The sequence below is a fragment of the Ruditapes philippinarum genome, unplaced genomic scaffold, assembly GCF_026571515.1.
Source record: "Ruditapes philippinarum isolate M1 unplaced genomic scaffold, ASM2657151v2 ctg1735_1_1_1_1, whole genome shotgun sequence".
In the NCBI taxonomy this organism is placed as follows: domain Eukaryota; kingdom Metazoa; phylum Mollusca; class Bivalvia; order Venerida; family Veneridae; genus Ruditapes; species Ruditapes philippinarum.
In genome coordinates, this window is record NW_026857406.1 from 163752 (window position 1) to 180714 (window position 16963).

The 16963-nt window shown below is 32.1% G+C and overlaps 3 protein-coding genes across 4 annotated transcripts in view; 2 read left to right on the forward strand and 1 right to left on the reverse strand.

Moving 5' to 3' along the window:
• The window catches only part of LOC132749631 (tetratricopeptide repeat protein 37-like), a 123748-nt gene that overhangs the window by 8151 nt on the left and 98634 nt on the right, over window positions 1–16963 (forward strand). For both annotated transcript variants that reach the window (XM_060739476.1, XM_060739474.1), the window contains exon 5: window positions 6378–6459. In XM_060739476.1, the coding sequence (XP_060595459.1) occupies window positions 6378–6459 (82 nt within the window). The remainder of the gene's footprint in view (window positions 1–6377; window positions 6460–16963) is intronic.
• On the reverse strand, window positions 709–4998 carry LOC132749635 (E3 ubiquitin-protein ligase TRIM33-like). The gene is made up of 2 exons (XM_060739480.1): window positions 4884–4998; window positions 709–2006 (listed from the first exon to the last, which is right to left on the reverse strand). The coding sequence occupies exon 2, from the start codon at window positions 1997–1999 to the stop codon at window positions 1199–1201; it is 801 nt and encodes a 266-aa protein (XP_060595463.1). The 5' UTR covers window positions 2000–2006; window positions 4884–4998; the 3' UTR covers window positions 709–1198.
• The window catches only part of LOC132749632 (tetratricopeptide repeat protein 37-like), a 41316-nt gene continuing 33793 nt past the window's right edge, over window positions 9441–16963 (forward strand). The window contains exons 1-10 of the mRNA XM_060739477.1: window positions 9441–9592; window positions 10251–10349; window positions 10553–10698; window positions 11150–11230; window positions 12247–12335; window positions 13240–13354; window positions 13762–13941; window positions 14705–14757; window positions 15272–15379; window positions 16138–16254. Coding sequence (XP_060595460.1) covers window positions 9451–9592; window positions 10251–10349; window positions 10553–10698; window positions 11150–11230; window positions 12247–12335; window positions 13240–13354; window positions 13762–13941; window positions 14705–14757; window positions 15272–15379; window positions 16138–16254 — 1130 coding nt within the window. The 5' untranslated portion in view covers window positions 9441–9450. The remainder of the gene's footprint in view (window positions 9593–10250; window positions 10350–10552; window positions 10699–11149; window positions 11231–12246; window positions 12336–13239; window positions 13355–13761; window positions 13942–14704; window positions 14758–15271; window positions 15380–16137; window positions 16255–16963) is intronic.

Consider the following 16963-nt stretch of genomic DNA (forward strand, 5'->3'; position numbering starts at 1 on the left):
TCCATGTATTCCCAGCATGACTGGTACTGGTTTCCTTATTTCTCACTAAACCTATTATTAGAATACAACAAAAGGATTGCTTAAATCATTAATCACTCATAATATAAGATTTTAACATTAAAAAAAATCTGACAAAACTTAAAACATGTGTAGTGCTAATATTTCAGAAGAATGGATGATGCAAGTTTTTTAATATTGAAGAACCGCTGACATTGTTTGATTTAATTCAACTAAGTTTCTGTTCAAGTCTATGATAGGTCATGGATGTGAAGGAAGTTGTCATTTTTTCGATTGCAAGCATTACAGCTATAATACAGCTTCTTTGTTTCTCCACACCAACATACAGCCACTGGATTCTTCAGATCCTGCAGCACCACCTTTCCTGTAGAACAATTTCCTGATATCCCTTCTATAACATGTCTCTCATTATCACACACAAAGACAGTACCATCATCTGACAGTGACATTCCTCTAGGATTACTCATACCACTATAACAACCTATCACATCACCTTGCCAGTTTAATCTTGTTACTGTCTTCATGATACAGTCAGATACATAGATTGAACTTCTGTTACATGTGATATACCATGGATATTGGAAAATATTTTTTTCATCAATTGTTGTCAGTACAGTGCCATTCATATCAGAGATCTGAAGTTTTGCGGGGTTAAGAAATGACACAACAAGTTTACCTTGGTAACAGCTTATACCACGACAGTCTCCATCAACCTTCACAGTGTGCTTCTTTATGAGTTTGTTTGATGAGATTGATATAAATTGTATTGTATCTATGTCAGGAAGTGTGACAGCAAGTTTAGTACTGGTTACTGTGGTGATATCCCATGGTTTATCATCTAGTTGTAGTTGATCAGACACAGATTGACTGCTGGTATCCACCATCTTAACAGCATGGTTATAGTAGTCAGTGATGACAAGAAGATCGGGAGTCAGCAGAGTAATCCCTGTTATCCAGCTACTGCATTTATCTTTTGATGTCTTCGCACAGATATTTCCCTCATGTGAAGATTGTCTACACTTTATTTGTTCAGGTTGACATTCTGTATTTAAAGTTATCTGTGTCAGTGTACCCAGTGACTTCTCTGTTTTAAACAAATTTAACATTACATCATTTGATTGAAAGTTGTGCTCTTTGATATCATTCGATGAGAGTTTTAGTAGTTTTCCCTCCATATCTTTTATGTTTTCTCCGCAAGTTTCAAATCAATGAAGAGTTTGTCAGCTTGTTTTGATCTGTTGAGCTGTTTGACTTTGTCTGATGATTTCTTCAAAGATTTGGTTATATCTTCACATGCTGTTTCTACTGCTTGTAGATGTTTGTTGTTTTCTTGTTCTATGACTTTAGCTTCATTTTCAGCCTGTCTTTCAAGTTCATCTAGTCTTTGGTTGATTTCTTGCCGAAACTTTTTAATTTCTCCTATGACATCTTTGAGAGAGCTGTTTGATTTGTGTGTCATGTTCTTGACATCTTTTAATATCTGTTGAAATTTGTCAGAAGTGGTATTTAATGCATTCAAGATAAATTGATATTCTTTGCTGTCTATTATATCACCAGAAATGTCTGGTATATAGTTGACTTTGCAGGATGAAGCTTGATGATCAAGGGTAACACAAACACTGCAGAGAAATTCTGTATGATCATTGCAGTAGAACTTGATAATTTCTTTTGGATGTTTACCACATGGCAAGGTCAAGTCATCCGACAGGCCTGTGTGGAGGGATGTTGAGGGTTGCTGCAAAACTTTAGGCATACTTGTTGCATCCAGAAGTGTATGCTTTTTGGTAAACTTGTTTATCCTATGAGCTCTAAAGCATGTGTTGCAAAGGTGTTCCTTGCAGTCAGCGCAGTAACCATCGGCAGGGCATCTAGTTCCTTCCTCGTCACAAGGTTGACAGTAAATTTGAAGATCTTCATCTGATGCCATGGATGTTGTTGATGAAGAAAATTGTTTTGATGCTCTCTTTCCTGAGACTGCCATGTTTTACCTAAAATGTTTTAGAAAAAAAAAACATTTGACGTATGTATTGCATGTTTTTCAAATGTCCTTCAGTGAGTACATAAAACTTGAGATTCATAGATGATTTGAATCAATGGAAAAGTCTTATTAATTTCTTATTTGACCGCTTTTGATTTTCGAGGTGCAGGGCTTAAGGTGAATGTCATATCGACTGCTGTCAAAACAGTTTTTGACTAATAATTTGACAATAAAGGGGCTCTTGGTTTCTGACTAATAACTTCACAACCTTTAGGCTCTTGGCCCTCAAATTTCACATGTGCATCAGTCTTGACTCATTATGATTTTCAGGCTGAGAGGTCAAAGGTTAAGGTAACTGTGATCTTGTATTTTAAAACATTGTCCATGTTGATAGTTCTGTTTATATTTCTTTGTTCAATGCAGGCTTACTAACCACCTCTTCATACCATTACATAATCAGTTTTATTTACTTTTCATATCGGTAAAAAGGATAAAATTAAAAAGAAAACTACTTTTTTATCCTAAATCAATGTAGACTTCTTGTCAAAATGGTTTTTGACTAATAACTGGACAACCAATGGGCCCTTGGCACTCAAACTTCATAGAAGCATTTGTCTTGGTCACTTCATGACCTCTTTGATTTTTGGGTCAAAATCTAAAAGGTCTTAAATATTGAAGGTCAAGGTAACATTGATGCCAAAATATTTTCCAACCAATAATTCTAGAACCCATAGGCCCCAACTGTAACTTTGCTGTGCCTAATGTTTGAGTAATTGTCATTTTTAAAAAAGAATTCACACTTTGTCCAGTACATAACTCTGTAACTCAATCTGACTAAAGTTCAGATCTTCTTATTTCTTCCATGTTGATTTGATGAAGACTGTGTATGTTTCGCCTTTTTAATAATTTGGTTTTTGAGAGAAAGCTATTTTTAGCCATGCAATCAAACCTGTTTTTACAGATAGGCATTAGAAGAAGTTTCAAAATACCGTTATCCGTCGCAGGTTATTCAAATTGTTGATTTTTGTTAGACAAATATGTTTGAAGTAATAAATAAACTTGAAATAATAGTCAATTTTTAATTGACAAGACTGTTTTGCCAGGTTACTTGTCAGCTATATGGACAATGTCATGTTTGTTCTTGAAATCCTGAAAACCACATGGCTTTCAAAATACTGAAAGCTCGCTGATGATTGGTTGTTTGAAAGACTACAAGATGGGTGAATGTTAGATCTTAATGCTAGCATAATTTTGCAGCTGACTTTCACTAGATTGCTCTGAAACTGCAAGAGATATCAACAAGAAACTACTCCTCTGTGACCAAAACCAATTGGGGGGGGGGGGGGGGGGCATTACTGTGTTGGACTGGCTCTTGTTAACTTAAAACTGTACATCTGATGCTTAAAAGTGTATTTCAAACATAATTTTAATATTTAGATATAAAGAATGAATAATACTTTATTTCACTTTAAAGTATCCACCCATGCAAAACAGATGAACAGAATAACAAATTATACAATGTTATAACATACACAATTTTTAGCTCCTCATTTCAAAGAAAAAAGGGGGAGTTATTGTCATGACCCTCTTGTAAGCATTAACAATAATGTGGACATTGGTTAACCTTTGTGTAAAAAAATATGATAGCTTATTATTCACTTCAAACTTGGTGTACTTGTTTATTGTCATGCAAAGTCAATATTACTTTTCAAAAGGGCAGATAATCCTAATATTATTTTATAACCAAACAGTGTATTCATTTTAAACTTGAAATTCTAGTAGACTATCATAAGGGCAGGTAAGTCTGCTTTAATCACATTTGCAGAATTATACCCTATATATTTCTGTTGATTTTATTGAATTATATAGCACTGAGTAAAGTAGATTGCTCTAACCGTCCACAGACAAGTCTTGTTACAAATAAAAAAATAAAAAAAAAATAATTAAAAGGCATGAAAAAAAGTCCATAAGTTTTATCAAATTTTTGTGTATCAAGATATATTAAACTTCCTTAAAAAAGCATATTAAGGTATGACCCACCTAATGCATTTCCTCCACTTTGAAGAGTACTAAAATCGGCTGGGCATTGAAACTGAGGGGCACGGGTTCAAGCCCCAGAAGAGGCAACTTTTTTTCTTTCGTTTTTTTTTCTTTGTACATTATTTGTGTCTCTCAGATCACTCTTGATAAGAAAAAAGTGTTTCATTTTAATTACAAAATTATTATTGGTATTTATTGGTTAAATTGTGCCAAATTTATTATCAAAAATGGTACCTTGTATTTTCAAAGTCTAATAAAATAAAAACTAGACGGTTAAAGTATTTTATATTTGACAAGTGCAACCAATATACCTTTAAGAAAATTTATGCAAACTTTGAAAACAGCCCCTGATTTGAGTAAATTTTAGGGATATTTTAAATAAGACCCTCCAAGTAGAAAAATGATCTAACAACTACTTAAAATGGGTGGTGGTTGGGTAACATTTATATATATATTTCAAACATTTTGAGTAGAAACAATAATTTTGCTGGGTCATTTGTTAGCTGAATGCTATTATTTGTTTCTTAAAAAATTTCTATAGGAAAACATTAGTTCATAATGATTATAAAATAGAATAATAAGAGTTTCCCATTGCTGAAAAAGAGCCCTTCTTATAGCCAAGTTTTACTTTAGAAAAATCTCCATAGCTCGTAAACCATACAGTAAACTTTGTTTAAATTTTGCATTCTTGTGTCTTTTAAGGTATATAACTGACCTATGTTGTCAATTTTATAGTTCCTTATAGTGCCCATTAGGGGGCTCATACCTTAATAAGATAATAATGCTGTTGCCTTTAGAAGACATTCATTTTTTGTAGACATTTAGAAATTAAGTAGAAATAAAGTACCTTGGAAAAAAAGTATTCCTCAAATTGTTTCACAGTTTTTAAACAGAAATATTTTGCTTTTGATATTGGATATGTGGAGTTTGGTCGTTTTTATTTTTGAACTTCCATCACTGATAAGATAATAAATTTACAAGTTTAAACCATTTAAAGATATCAGTTGTTTATTTAGTTAATAAAGTGTCTAAGTGTATGAGAAAATTTAAAATGAGAAATTTAGCATTGTGGTTTTCAATCAGTATTTTAACTTTTCAGAATATAAAGTCCTGATTTATGAAAATGATATTAAAAGGACCGTTTTTAAATCAGTCAAACAGTATTTAAATAGGGTGGAAGTTCAGCAGGTTATTGGCATAATTAAACCCAGTGAAAACATTTTTTTTATTAAGTTTAAAACTTATAACGGGGTACACATAAATGTTTTAAAAGAGTTTTTTAAATATGTTGTTTTTAATTTTTATACGGGAAAGTGAAAAGAAATTTTGTGGGAACCCATGTTTGTCGGGGCGTCCTTTCGTCAAAACCTTTTAAGCTCACCATGGTGAGCTTTTGTGATCATTTTTATCCGTCTGGCGTCCGTGAACTTTTACTATAAACAAAATCTCCTCTTTCTTTTAGAAAACCTAAAGAGCTAGAGCTTAAATATTTGGCATAAAACATCATCTAGTCAGTGTCTACCAAGTTTGTTCAAATAAATGCCCTCCCCACCACGGGGGGTCATTGATTTTCCTAATTGTATATAGTAAAAGCTTAAAAAATCTTCTTTCAAAAAGCTCAAATAGCTAAAGTTTAGAGTTCAAATAAAAGCCCTAGGGTCAAAATTGACCCCGCCCAAGGGGGTCATTGTTTTTCCCTTTATGTATATAGTAAAAACTTCAAAAATCTTCTTTTAAAAAAACCTAAGAGCTTTAGCTAAGATATTTAGCATGAAACATCTTTTAATGGGTGTCTACCATTTTTGTTCAAATAAGGGCCCTTGGGTTAAAATTGGCCCCTCCCCGAGGATCATTGATTTTCCTTATATGTATATAGTAAAAACTTAAAAATCTTCTTTTAAAAAGTCAAAATAGCTAGAGCTTAGATATTAAGCATGAAACATTTTCTAGTGGGTGTCTACCAGATTGGTTCAAATAAAAGCCCTCGGGTCAAACTTCAAAAATCTTACAGCAAGAGGTCAGATATTTTCATGAAACAACTTCAAATGGGTGTCTTCCAAGTTTGTTCAAATAAAAGCCCCTGGGCTTAAATTGTTCCTGAGGGAGGGGGGGCTTTATACAGGTGAGCGATTTCAGGGCCATCATGGACATCTTGTTGATAAAACTAAGCATAAATGTGATTAGGCAACAAAAAATGACAAAGTTCCAGCTTTATTTCTTAGTCAAAATCCCAATATTATTGCATAAAATGGTACAGATATGAATAAACTTGCTGAGAAAATATGTGGATATTTGTTTTTTAGAAATATTATTTTATAAAGTGTTTTGTATAATTTTTCAGTGATAGGGACAAGAGAGTTGAGACTGTACTAAAACTTGGAAAGTTGGTGGATAACAATACCAACAGTACCAAGCTTGAAAAGGTATCTAATTATTATTTTGTAATATAATACATGTAGTGAAGATAAACTGTATCAGAGGTTGAGAAGTTCAGTCGTTAGAGCTGAGGAGCAGGATTGCAATGGTCCTGGGTTTGAGTCCCCGTCAGCCTATACATTTTTCTCATCCTGTGACATTTGAAGCCTTAAATGCCTCTGTGATGGCATAAAACTCTGATTCAATTATAATCCCTGTACCCATTAGAAATTTGAGTGGAGACCAAATTTCGATTCATAGGGGAGTATATCACAGTAACCAATGTTCACATAATGAGGAGAAAATGTGTAAAACTGACAGGGTAGCAAGAGGTCAGTTATCAGCGCTGCAGGACAGAATACCTTATGTCCTGAGCTTGATTCCTGGTTAAGTATTTTAGACATAAACAGTAATTCACTTGAAAAAGTCAAGAATGACAAGAAGTGAATTGATTTAAACATTATATATTTAAGCTCACTTGTGAAGGAAGATTGCAGCTTATTTTAATGACTCTAAATTCTTCTTAATGTAACTGAAAAGTACTTGTGTAAAGAAAAAAAAAACATGATTAAATTGTGACTCAAACACATTATCCTTGCATAAAGAGCAATTACCTTCTTACAACAACAACAACAACAACAACAGTTTTACTCATTACCCAAAGTAATATTCCCCTATATATTTAACTTTTTTAGAGAAACACTTCTCTAGAGCCACACCCTTCGGCAACAACCTAAAGTTTACCACCCAAAGGGTGTTACTCTGCTTAGGTAGTACTGTATCTTGAAAAACTTGTATTTTGTTATTTTAGGTTGTTGGAATATACAGAGATACAATAAAAGAAGAGCAAGATGTACAAAAGAAAACCGAGATGCAAGTAGTCTTCATCCATATACTGAAGTTGACCAATGTAGAAGACAAGAACAATGAAGTTTGTTGAAATTTTGTTTTCTAAATTTTATGGCATTGTATTTTAAATAAAGTAGAAATGTATTGACAAAATTTTTAGGTGAAACTACCAAAAAGTTGAAATATTTATTCCATGTCTTTTTAATTTAAAAATAATACTATTGAACTTGGCTTACATATAAGATTCTGTTTTTGAATATGAAAACATAACCATGAACGTTCTGGTAAGATCCTGCATAGCTACACCATTAATAAATATCTAAACATAATTCTGACATTCAAATGGAGATAATAAAAAATCAAGAAAACAAAAAGAAATAATCTACAGATAACAAAGCCATATCTTAAAGCAGGGATTTAACTCACTAAAGTGTTGGAGCTGTACCTCTAGACGCTTGCAGAAATCATCACAAAGTAGTAAAATATCGCTTTTTTCACAGATTTGTACATTTTTCATTCATTATGGCAGTAGAAATATGGTAGTAATGCAGAAGTATACTAATACAGTGAAAAATACTGCAAAATCAGTTATTAATCACACATTACATGTAAATTTTAACTGAATTTTTTTTTTACTTTTTTAAAAAATCTTTATTTTCTCAAGTTTGACTTTCTTGAAATGTTTTGGCTTGCCTGAAGGCTCAACAGCTTTAAACACATTGTAGCTTTAATCTTACAAACATACCAGTATATAATTACATGCATTATTTTATGTGTTTCAATTATTTTTCAGTTACTAGAAATAGCCAAGGAAGTACTAGATGCTACAGAGACTTATGATGATAGTTTAGAGGAGATTATTTCATTATATCTCTCTCTAGTTGTCAAGGTGAGCCTTTCTTAACCAAATATTGAGTTGGCACTAGACGCAAATGTAACATTGTCTGTGGGGATGTTTTGTTATTTAAAAAAACCCAAAAAACTCCCCAGATATACCAGTTATAGAGTATTATATAATTTATTTTTGTACATGGCAAATTGGTTATGGTTCTTTACTTGAAACCACTTGCCCTTCACCGGTGTTGGTTTCATATTAGGGACTTCAGATTATTTCATGTGAAAAAGTTATCCAGCTATCTTATGGGAACGTCAGTTTACTCAGGTGCCCGTTCATGCTTCATATCATGCACAGAAGGGCACCTGAGGTCTTTGTCCATCTGTAAAGCAAAACCCAAAAAGGAAAAAAACAAAAAAGGCCCCAACCCGTTTATTTAGAGGTTGGGTTTTTTTTTTCTTTTCTTCCCCTTTTTTCCCCGAAAAATCCCTTTAAAAAACCCCTTTTTTGTTTTGGGAAAATTTTTTTATTTTTTCTTGGGGTTTTTTTCTTGGGAAATGGAGGTTTTTTATTAAAAATCCTTTTTCAAATGTTTTCCTTTTTTTAATTAATCTTTTTTCAAATTTTTTCCAAATTTTCCTTTTTTTCATTCCCAGAATAAAAACCCTTAGGGGAAAAGAACAAGGGTTAAAAGCCCCCAAAATTTTTCTGAACAAGAAGTTCCCAAAGAATTTTTCATTTTGTTTTTGGGGGGATTTCCGTTTTTTTTCATTTATATTGCTGGGGTTTTACATATAGGTAGGTTTGTTTTCAACTTTCCCCCCAAAATAAGAATTTTTTTAAATCATGGAATTTTCCAAAAAATATAAACCCATGTAATATTAGCTTGTGCTTTAGTGGAGTAACTGATTATTTTCCATTATTAGCAGTTCATTGTGCTAGATAAACTATTTTTTCCTTCTTTGGTAAAAAAAATGAAATAATGCAAATGTTAAGTTGAAACACGCCATTAATCACTATCAATTCAATCCTGATTATAGAGAAAAAAAAAGAAATAGAAAAGAAATTTTGTAATGTTTGGATAAGTACTTTACAAGATTTAAAGATTTGAATTGTTTTGCATTATTGTGATTTGTTTAGAATTTAAAGCAACTGATGTTTTTTCAAAGGGAGATAAATTCTTTTTGTGACATAGCACTCATCTGCCTTAGGGGTTGGGTGTTTGTAGTTTACCCTTCAGATTTCAGGGGTGAGCCATTTTCACCTTTACATATCTTGATATTGTTTAATTATAACTTGTATAGGTGAGGAGAAGATGTGTACATGTGGGGAAGTTGAGGAGAAGTTATACCAGAGTAAGACAGGAGACAGTGACACCGACATATCTCTGATTGCACAAGGTTTTGTAGCTCTTTGTAGGAAGGAATACAATAATGCTAGAAATATATTTAAACAAGGTAAATGGTTCAAATTTTCAATTATTTCAGCTAATTTATTAGGTCAAATTATAAAAAAAAATATTTTTATTCTAAATAAGTAAAAAAATGATAATGGTTTTAGATCTATTATTATATAAGTTTAGCTTGGTCTTAACATATTTGTTTAAACTTAGTTGTGACTGAAGCTTTTAGAATATGTGTTTTATTAGTCACTATTGAGCATATATTTAGACATATCACTAGGGTCTCTTTGACCAAGTTGTTAAGGTTGCTGTTTAACTATTTGCCCTTACCACTTTGGGTTTGAATACTACTAGGGACTTTTGTTTAAGTTGCGTTAAGGCTATCCAGTGAGCTTATGGACTCCATGCGTGAAACAGTTCACAATAAAGAGTAAATAATATGATGCACAAAGAGGCACCTGATGTCTTCATCCACCAGTTAAGTCGCTATATGACCTATACTGTGTTGTTGCGATGTAAAAACCCAACAACAAAATTTAATAAAATAACAAAAATAAAATAAAATGACATGCAACACTGATAGCTGCTTTAGTATTTTGATATTAAAATCCAAAACCTTGAGACAAGAAATGGGCAATTCCAAATTCAAAGCAGGACAAGTCCACTATGAATTCAGCAGGGTATGGGTTTATAATTATGCTGTTTTATTTCAGTGCCAGACAGCTGTATGATGGTTTGTTTACCATATTTCCAAGCAGTGACCTGCCAACATTTACATAGATATGATGAAGTTTTGATCCATTGTGAACATGGTAAGTTTTTTTTTCACTAACTAAAAATCAGCATCAAAAAAGGAAATACTGTAAAATCATTATTTTTATTTATTTATTTTTCTTTTTTTTGAAAAAAAGATAAGGAAATTCATGTATTTTACTTTGTTGAAATACATTTGTACAGATTTATCAGTAAAGTAGTTACTTCAAATTATTTGAATGATTGTTTTTTTTATTTATAGGGCTAAAATTACTCCAGAGAAAAGATCGCATTTTGACCAGGCCTAGTACAGAAATATCGAGAAGCTTTCACCTGTTGAGAGTGACTTCCCTTGTTGCTGTCGGGGACAAACTGTCACTTTCTGTTGCCTTGGATACAATAGAGAATGTAAGATATTTGTAATATAGAAATTTTGGAAATTATGATAGATTTGATCTCATCTGTTATCAATAATTAGATAAAAAAGCATTTCTTTACTTTAATTTAAAAAAAACAAATGTACATGTATTATGTAAAAGAATGGATAAATAAACATGTAGGCATTAAATGTGGTTTAAAAAAAGCAAAACAGTAATACTTGAGTTATTTTAATGTTGATTTTGAACTGTTGTAAATTAAAAAAATAAAAATAATTTCAATCTTTTTTTTTTTGTGAATATAGATTTACTTGTGTCTTAAGAGAAAAAAATCTCTTACTGATGAAGATAAAAAAATCATTATTCTGATAAAGACTGTGGCCAAAACATAAATGATAGTTTAATACTTTTGTGTCGATTTTTATCCAATTCTGAGATAAAAACATTCCTAAAGCAAATGGATCTTCTTGTATTTATTACAGGAACTTGATATAGGTGCAGAAACTGTATCTCTTTTGAAGGGACATATACACTTAAAGCAAGGAGAGATAGACATAGCAAAGGTATTTTGATGTTGTTTTTTTGTCTGATTTTTGTTTGATTTGAATGTCACACCTTTATAGCTTTTCTTGCTGTAGGGAGACCTAAGATGCATGTGGGTCCAACTAGATTAGGATGAAAAGTTTAAACATGTCTACTGATGTAGTTGTGTAAGTTATTTTGTGCTGGTTTCCAAGTATGGGACTTTGCCCTTATTTTACCAGAAACGCGTTTCTCTTCGTGTATAGTATGTTTTACTATGAAAAAGGGATCAATAATCCACTTGACCAATGGAAATTCCTATGAATATTGATTATTATATAATGTACAATTGTGGTTTGCTTGTGGATTTATTCAGTATTTGTAAAGTTCTTGCCCTTAACTTAGAGAAAAAGTTTTAGTTTTCAAAAAATATTTGACCTAGAGTCATAAGATTGACAGAACAGTGGCACGGTGGGGGCACCTGTGTCCTATGGACACATTTCTAGTTTGGTCTGATTTTTGTTTGATTTTGATGTCACACCTTTATAGCTTTCCTGACTGTAAGTAGATCTAAGATGCCTGTGGGTCCAACTAGATTAGGATGAAAAGTTTAAACATGTCTACTGATGTAGTAATGTAAGTTATTTTGTGCTAGTTTCCAAGTATGGAACTTTGCCCTTATTTTAGCAGAAACTCATTTCTCTTGGTGTATAGTATATTTACTATGAAAACATAATCAATAATCCACTTGACCAATGGAAATTCCTATGAATATTTCTCAGTAATGTTCAATTTTTAAAAAGAGTGGGGCAGTCGTTGTATAATTTAGGCTGTTTTTACATGGTTTTATTAACATTTTCATTATCAGTTATTGGCATTTCACCATAATAAGAGTCACTCTTTTGTATATCACTTATTCAACTCAACTTGACATAAAAAATGAGCATAACGTCAATGTAAATTAATTTTCTACAAATACAAAGTATAAGTACATAAATACTGGTATATGTTGGTACAGACATAAAATATAGAATAATATAAGTAAATAAACTTACAGACATGTATAGTTGGGGAGAGTGTTCAGAGAGTTGTCCTTGAAGGTCTGATCGCATTACATGAACACAGATTCACCGAGGCTGCGGACAGGTATACTATAACAGTCTTTTCATTATGTCATATATTGATACTTTCTATCTTGTGTAATGATATACCTGAGGTAAATCAGTATGCAATATGTAGATTTAAACATATTTATTTAAGCTGGATTGCGCAACAAATTCTTGCGACTTATATTAATCACTTTCGAGTCCATTTCCTGGAACCAACCAGTACTGGTGTCATATGAAGAAACATGGTTGTGACCCAATAAGGACTCAAACCCATGATCCGTGGGTTGAGAGGCAGACACTTTAACCACTAGGCCATGGCTCCTCTTTCATGTACATGTAGATATTTATTTGATATTAGATATTAACTTAAAATCACACAACTAAAGTTGACTGATGACACAATGCCTGCCTTACACAAGCCAATATCATTCATGTATTGACATAGATTTGGACATTTTATGCATAGAGATGAATGAAAGATCTATGGCACACATTTTTGACATTAAGGATTCCATAAACCACGGAACAAATGGAATTTTTACCAGATCGTCCGACAACCAATACAGATATAATCATCTGACCTTCTAATTTTTACCAGTCAGGGCTGACAGACTGACAATCTTTCAGAAAGATTGCATCCCATGCAGGATTCTAACCCAAAGGTAGGTGGTGGGCAAGCACTGATCTTATCCTCTCAGCCATTAACATGTATAAGACCTATGTTTGCAGTTAAGTCCAGTAATACAGTGTTTTCCAGGTCAGGGTGTTTGTGCCAGGTGAAAATTAATTTCTTTTTAAATATCTATTGGTTTAAACAAACTTGAGATTTTACTTCAGCCATTTTCAATGTCTAATGTTAGTGAAGGTTATTCCACATTCTGAAAATTATTTTCTTCAATTTAATTAAAATTGATAGTCTACATTTTATCATGTTATTTCAGGTTTGAGAAAGCTTTAAAAATTGAACCAGAAACTGTCAGTCACCAGGTGAATCTTGCTAAATGTTTGTGGAAAACAGAGGACAGAAAACAAGAATGTTTCACTATCTTATTAAAGGTTAGAATTATTTCTTAAATTGTAAGACATCAGACTTTCATATAACTTTATGTAATGGAACCAGCGCCTTTTTTAGTTTTAAATTCAGTGTCATAATAGAAGCCGTAGCCTAGTATTAATGGCAATGCCTCCTAGTTCAAGATTAATGGATCATGACCTTTTTCTCTTTACACTAAAACTGTATTGACTTATTGGGATTAAAAAATGAATAAGATAATCTGTACTACAGTATAATGTAAGTTGATAACAAAAATATACATATACATTATGTATATACAAATTATTTTCTTTCCTGTCGAAAAGTGATCCTCAAAATACAAAAACGTTTCTTCAAGTTTGATTTTTTTTTTCTCAAGGAAAAAAACTTTTTTGTGACAAAATTTATGTTTGTTTGTATATTTTTCTAGGCAGCTAAACAAGATCCTTACAACTGTGAGACATTTCTGTATCTAGGTCATTACTACAGTCAGCAAGCAGATGACAGTTCAAGGTCACGTAAATGTTACCAGAAAGCATTTGACCTTGACCCTAACAGTGACGAAGCGGGGGAGGCACTGTGTGATATTCTGAACCAACAGGGAGAAGAGGTATTCTGACTTGTATCAGATCATTACAAAAAACAGACAAACCTGCATTTAAAGACTACCTCTGATTAAAAACCACACAAAAAAAATCTGAGCATAAACCTTGTTCTCCAGTGACCAAGTTGATCTAGTTAATTTCGGTGACTTCAAACCACTTGTCCCTCATCACCGTGTGTATGAATCATGCTTGGAACTGAAACTTCTTTTATATGAGAACGCTATTTAGCTAGCTTGTGGGAATGTTGTTCTCCTGTGCCCATTTGCACTTGAAAAAATGCATACAGGCAAATCTGAGGTCTTCCACCAGTAAAGTGGGACAGTCACCATATGAGCTAAACAATGTCAGTTAAAGTTTGACAAAAGAAATAAATTATAAGCAGAAATTATATGAATATTTATTTTACAGGCGATAAATATTTCTTAAAGTAAAACACTGTTTATCCCTGTGTGATTATAAATAGTGACTAAATGGGTTTGAATTATTGGAGTCTATGCATAACTAAGCTCCAGCAGGTGAGGTGGTTTTGACCTCTGGTCTGTAACACCTAAGGTTAGCCAAAATCATCTTTTCTGTTTCAGTGCCATATGACCTAAATTGTGTTGGTGCACCATAAAATCAAACAAAACCTAAAAGCGAACATTTAACTTTCACAGTGACCTTACATCTAAATTATTACAAAAAATATGTAGTATATTGTACATGGCAACAATATTTATTGTGACAGGAACTGTACATGTAGACATCAAATTATGTTTTATATTGTAGGAGCAAGCTCATACAATTCTGACCAATTTAACAACAAGAGCTAGTGCTGGCTGGTAAGTTAAGAACCCAAATGCCCCATACTTCATAGCTAGAGATTATAGTATTACTATTGATTACATTGAATCTGAATTTTTATAAGCAAACAAAGAGCAAACATGTGCTTTATAATGTTGTAATAATGGATTTAGAACATGTAAGTTTGTTATCTCTTGAATGAAATGGTGCTGAATGTGAAATACTTTGTGATTAAAAATGGCAAAATGTAAACAAAGTGACATTTTGCCTTCCATACCAAATAGTTAATCACTATGACTGTTCTATAAACAAAACAAAAAGAATCAAAAGGTAAGTAAGCTTTATGGCAAATGAGTAACTTTTTGGAAACTGTAACAGGACATCAAAATTAAAAAGCATTTGATGATAAGAATGTTTGCATTTTTGAGGCTTAATGGGCCTTTAAAGAATATAAATTGAATAATTATTTAATCAATTACATCAATACATGTAATTGTATAAAGTTTATAAGACTCCTATCTTTACTTGTATATTTGTTGAAATGTTTTTCAGTGCTAAATGGGCGTGGTTACGTCTAGGTTTATACCAGGTGAAACACGAGGATCCCTCTATAGCTATTGCATCTTTCCAGTCTGCATTGAGAGCTGACCCAAAAGACAAGTAAGTACCTCTTTTACAGAGTATTCTTAAAGGCACATCATGCCTAAGAAACCAAAATTTTTACTTCTTGAGAAAGGACAAACATGAATTTTATAACATTTAAATAAAGATTTTTTAGCAAGTTCGATGCTTGTAACCTGAAGTAGCAATAAATGTGAAATGTGTCATAAAAGAAGCAAAATGTAAACCAAGTAGTAATTTGGCCTCAAATATAAAAAATACTCAATCACTATAAATGTTTCTACTGCCAAAAAGCAGCAGATGAAAAAAAAAGGTTTATGTAATGAGTAACTTTTTGGAACTATAAAAGTATACCAAAAATAAGAGAAATGAAAATAAAAGCCTGCCTATCTGAGGCATAATTGGCCTTTAAAGAATGAATCTGCTTTACCAACCCTGCATTTTTTCATTTGAGAGCATGTGCTTTTAATTGATAAGTTTTCTTGATATGTAGATTATTCCATGCATATTATGGTCTGCACTGGCTCCTATTCAATAAGTATATATTTTGAAATTTCCCCCCAAAATGATAAATGGTTTGGTCCAGACTAAAAGATGGACACTTCTGTTTAAAATATATTCAGCATGATGACGATTAAACCCATGTTTTGATAAAAGCTTTCTTAATACTGAATTTTGTTTTAACTTCAATTGGATTTTGGTTTAGACTGTATATGAGTATAATTCAATAAAAATGATATAGTTTGAATTAAAACTGGAGTTCATTTCTATAATCTTATTTACTTTTAAATTTGCAGTCATGTATGGGAATGTCTCGGGGAAGCTTACCTAGCTAGAGGAAGTTTTACAGCATCGTTGAAAGCTTTCACCAGAGCATCAGAGTTATGTCCAGATTCCATGTACTGTTTATTTCAGTAAGTAATGTTTTACATTAAATTGAGCATGTCTGTAACAGCAGGGAGAGCTGTTATTTATTGATCAGTGAATTGAATTTTAAAACTATTGTGATGTAAAAGTTTTATAGTAACAACATCACATTACTAAAACCATTGCTTTTTCAGTTACTTTATTAACTTTATACATTGTATTTGCATATTTTCATCTCCGATAAAGACTATGTAAGCAATATCATGTCTTCAAAAACCATTGAAACCACAAAAATAATAATACATACATGTGACCAATGAAATGGGCCAAATCTGGATTTTCAGCTGGATTTTGAGGCTCAAAACTGGATTTTTTTATCGACTCGAATTTCAGTGCGTGTTTGGCGCATTTGGTTCAAAGAATCTATATTACCCTCAAAATCATTAAATGATAATACTTTTTATGATTTTTTTGTTTATCAATATTAATTTATTTCACCAAAAAAATAAATAAATAAATAGATAAATAAATAAGTGTAGTCATACTGGCTATTTCTAAAACAGTCACACTTTCACATTTCATTATTTTCAGTTTGAAGAATTATAATGTCTTTTCAGTCATTCAATAATTAAACACAAGCTATTTGAAAACGTGCAACAACTATTCATGAACATAAGACTATGACAGTTAAATAACGTAACATAAGTAAAAGACTCAATATAAATGCAAGAATCGTTCCGTTAATTAAATCCACAT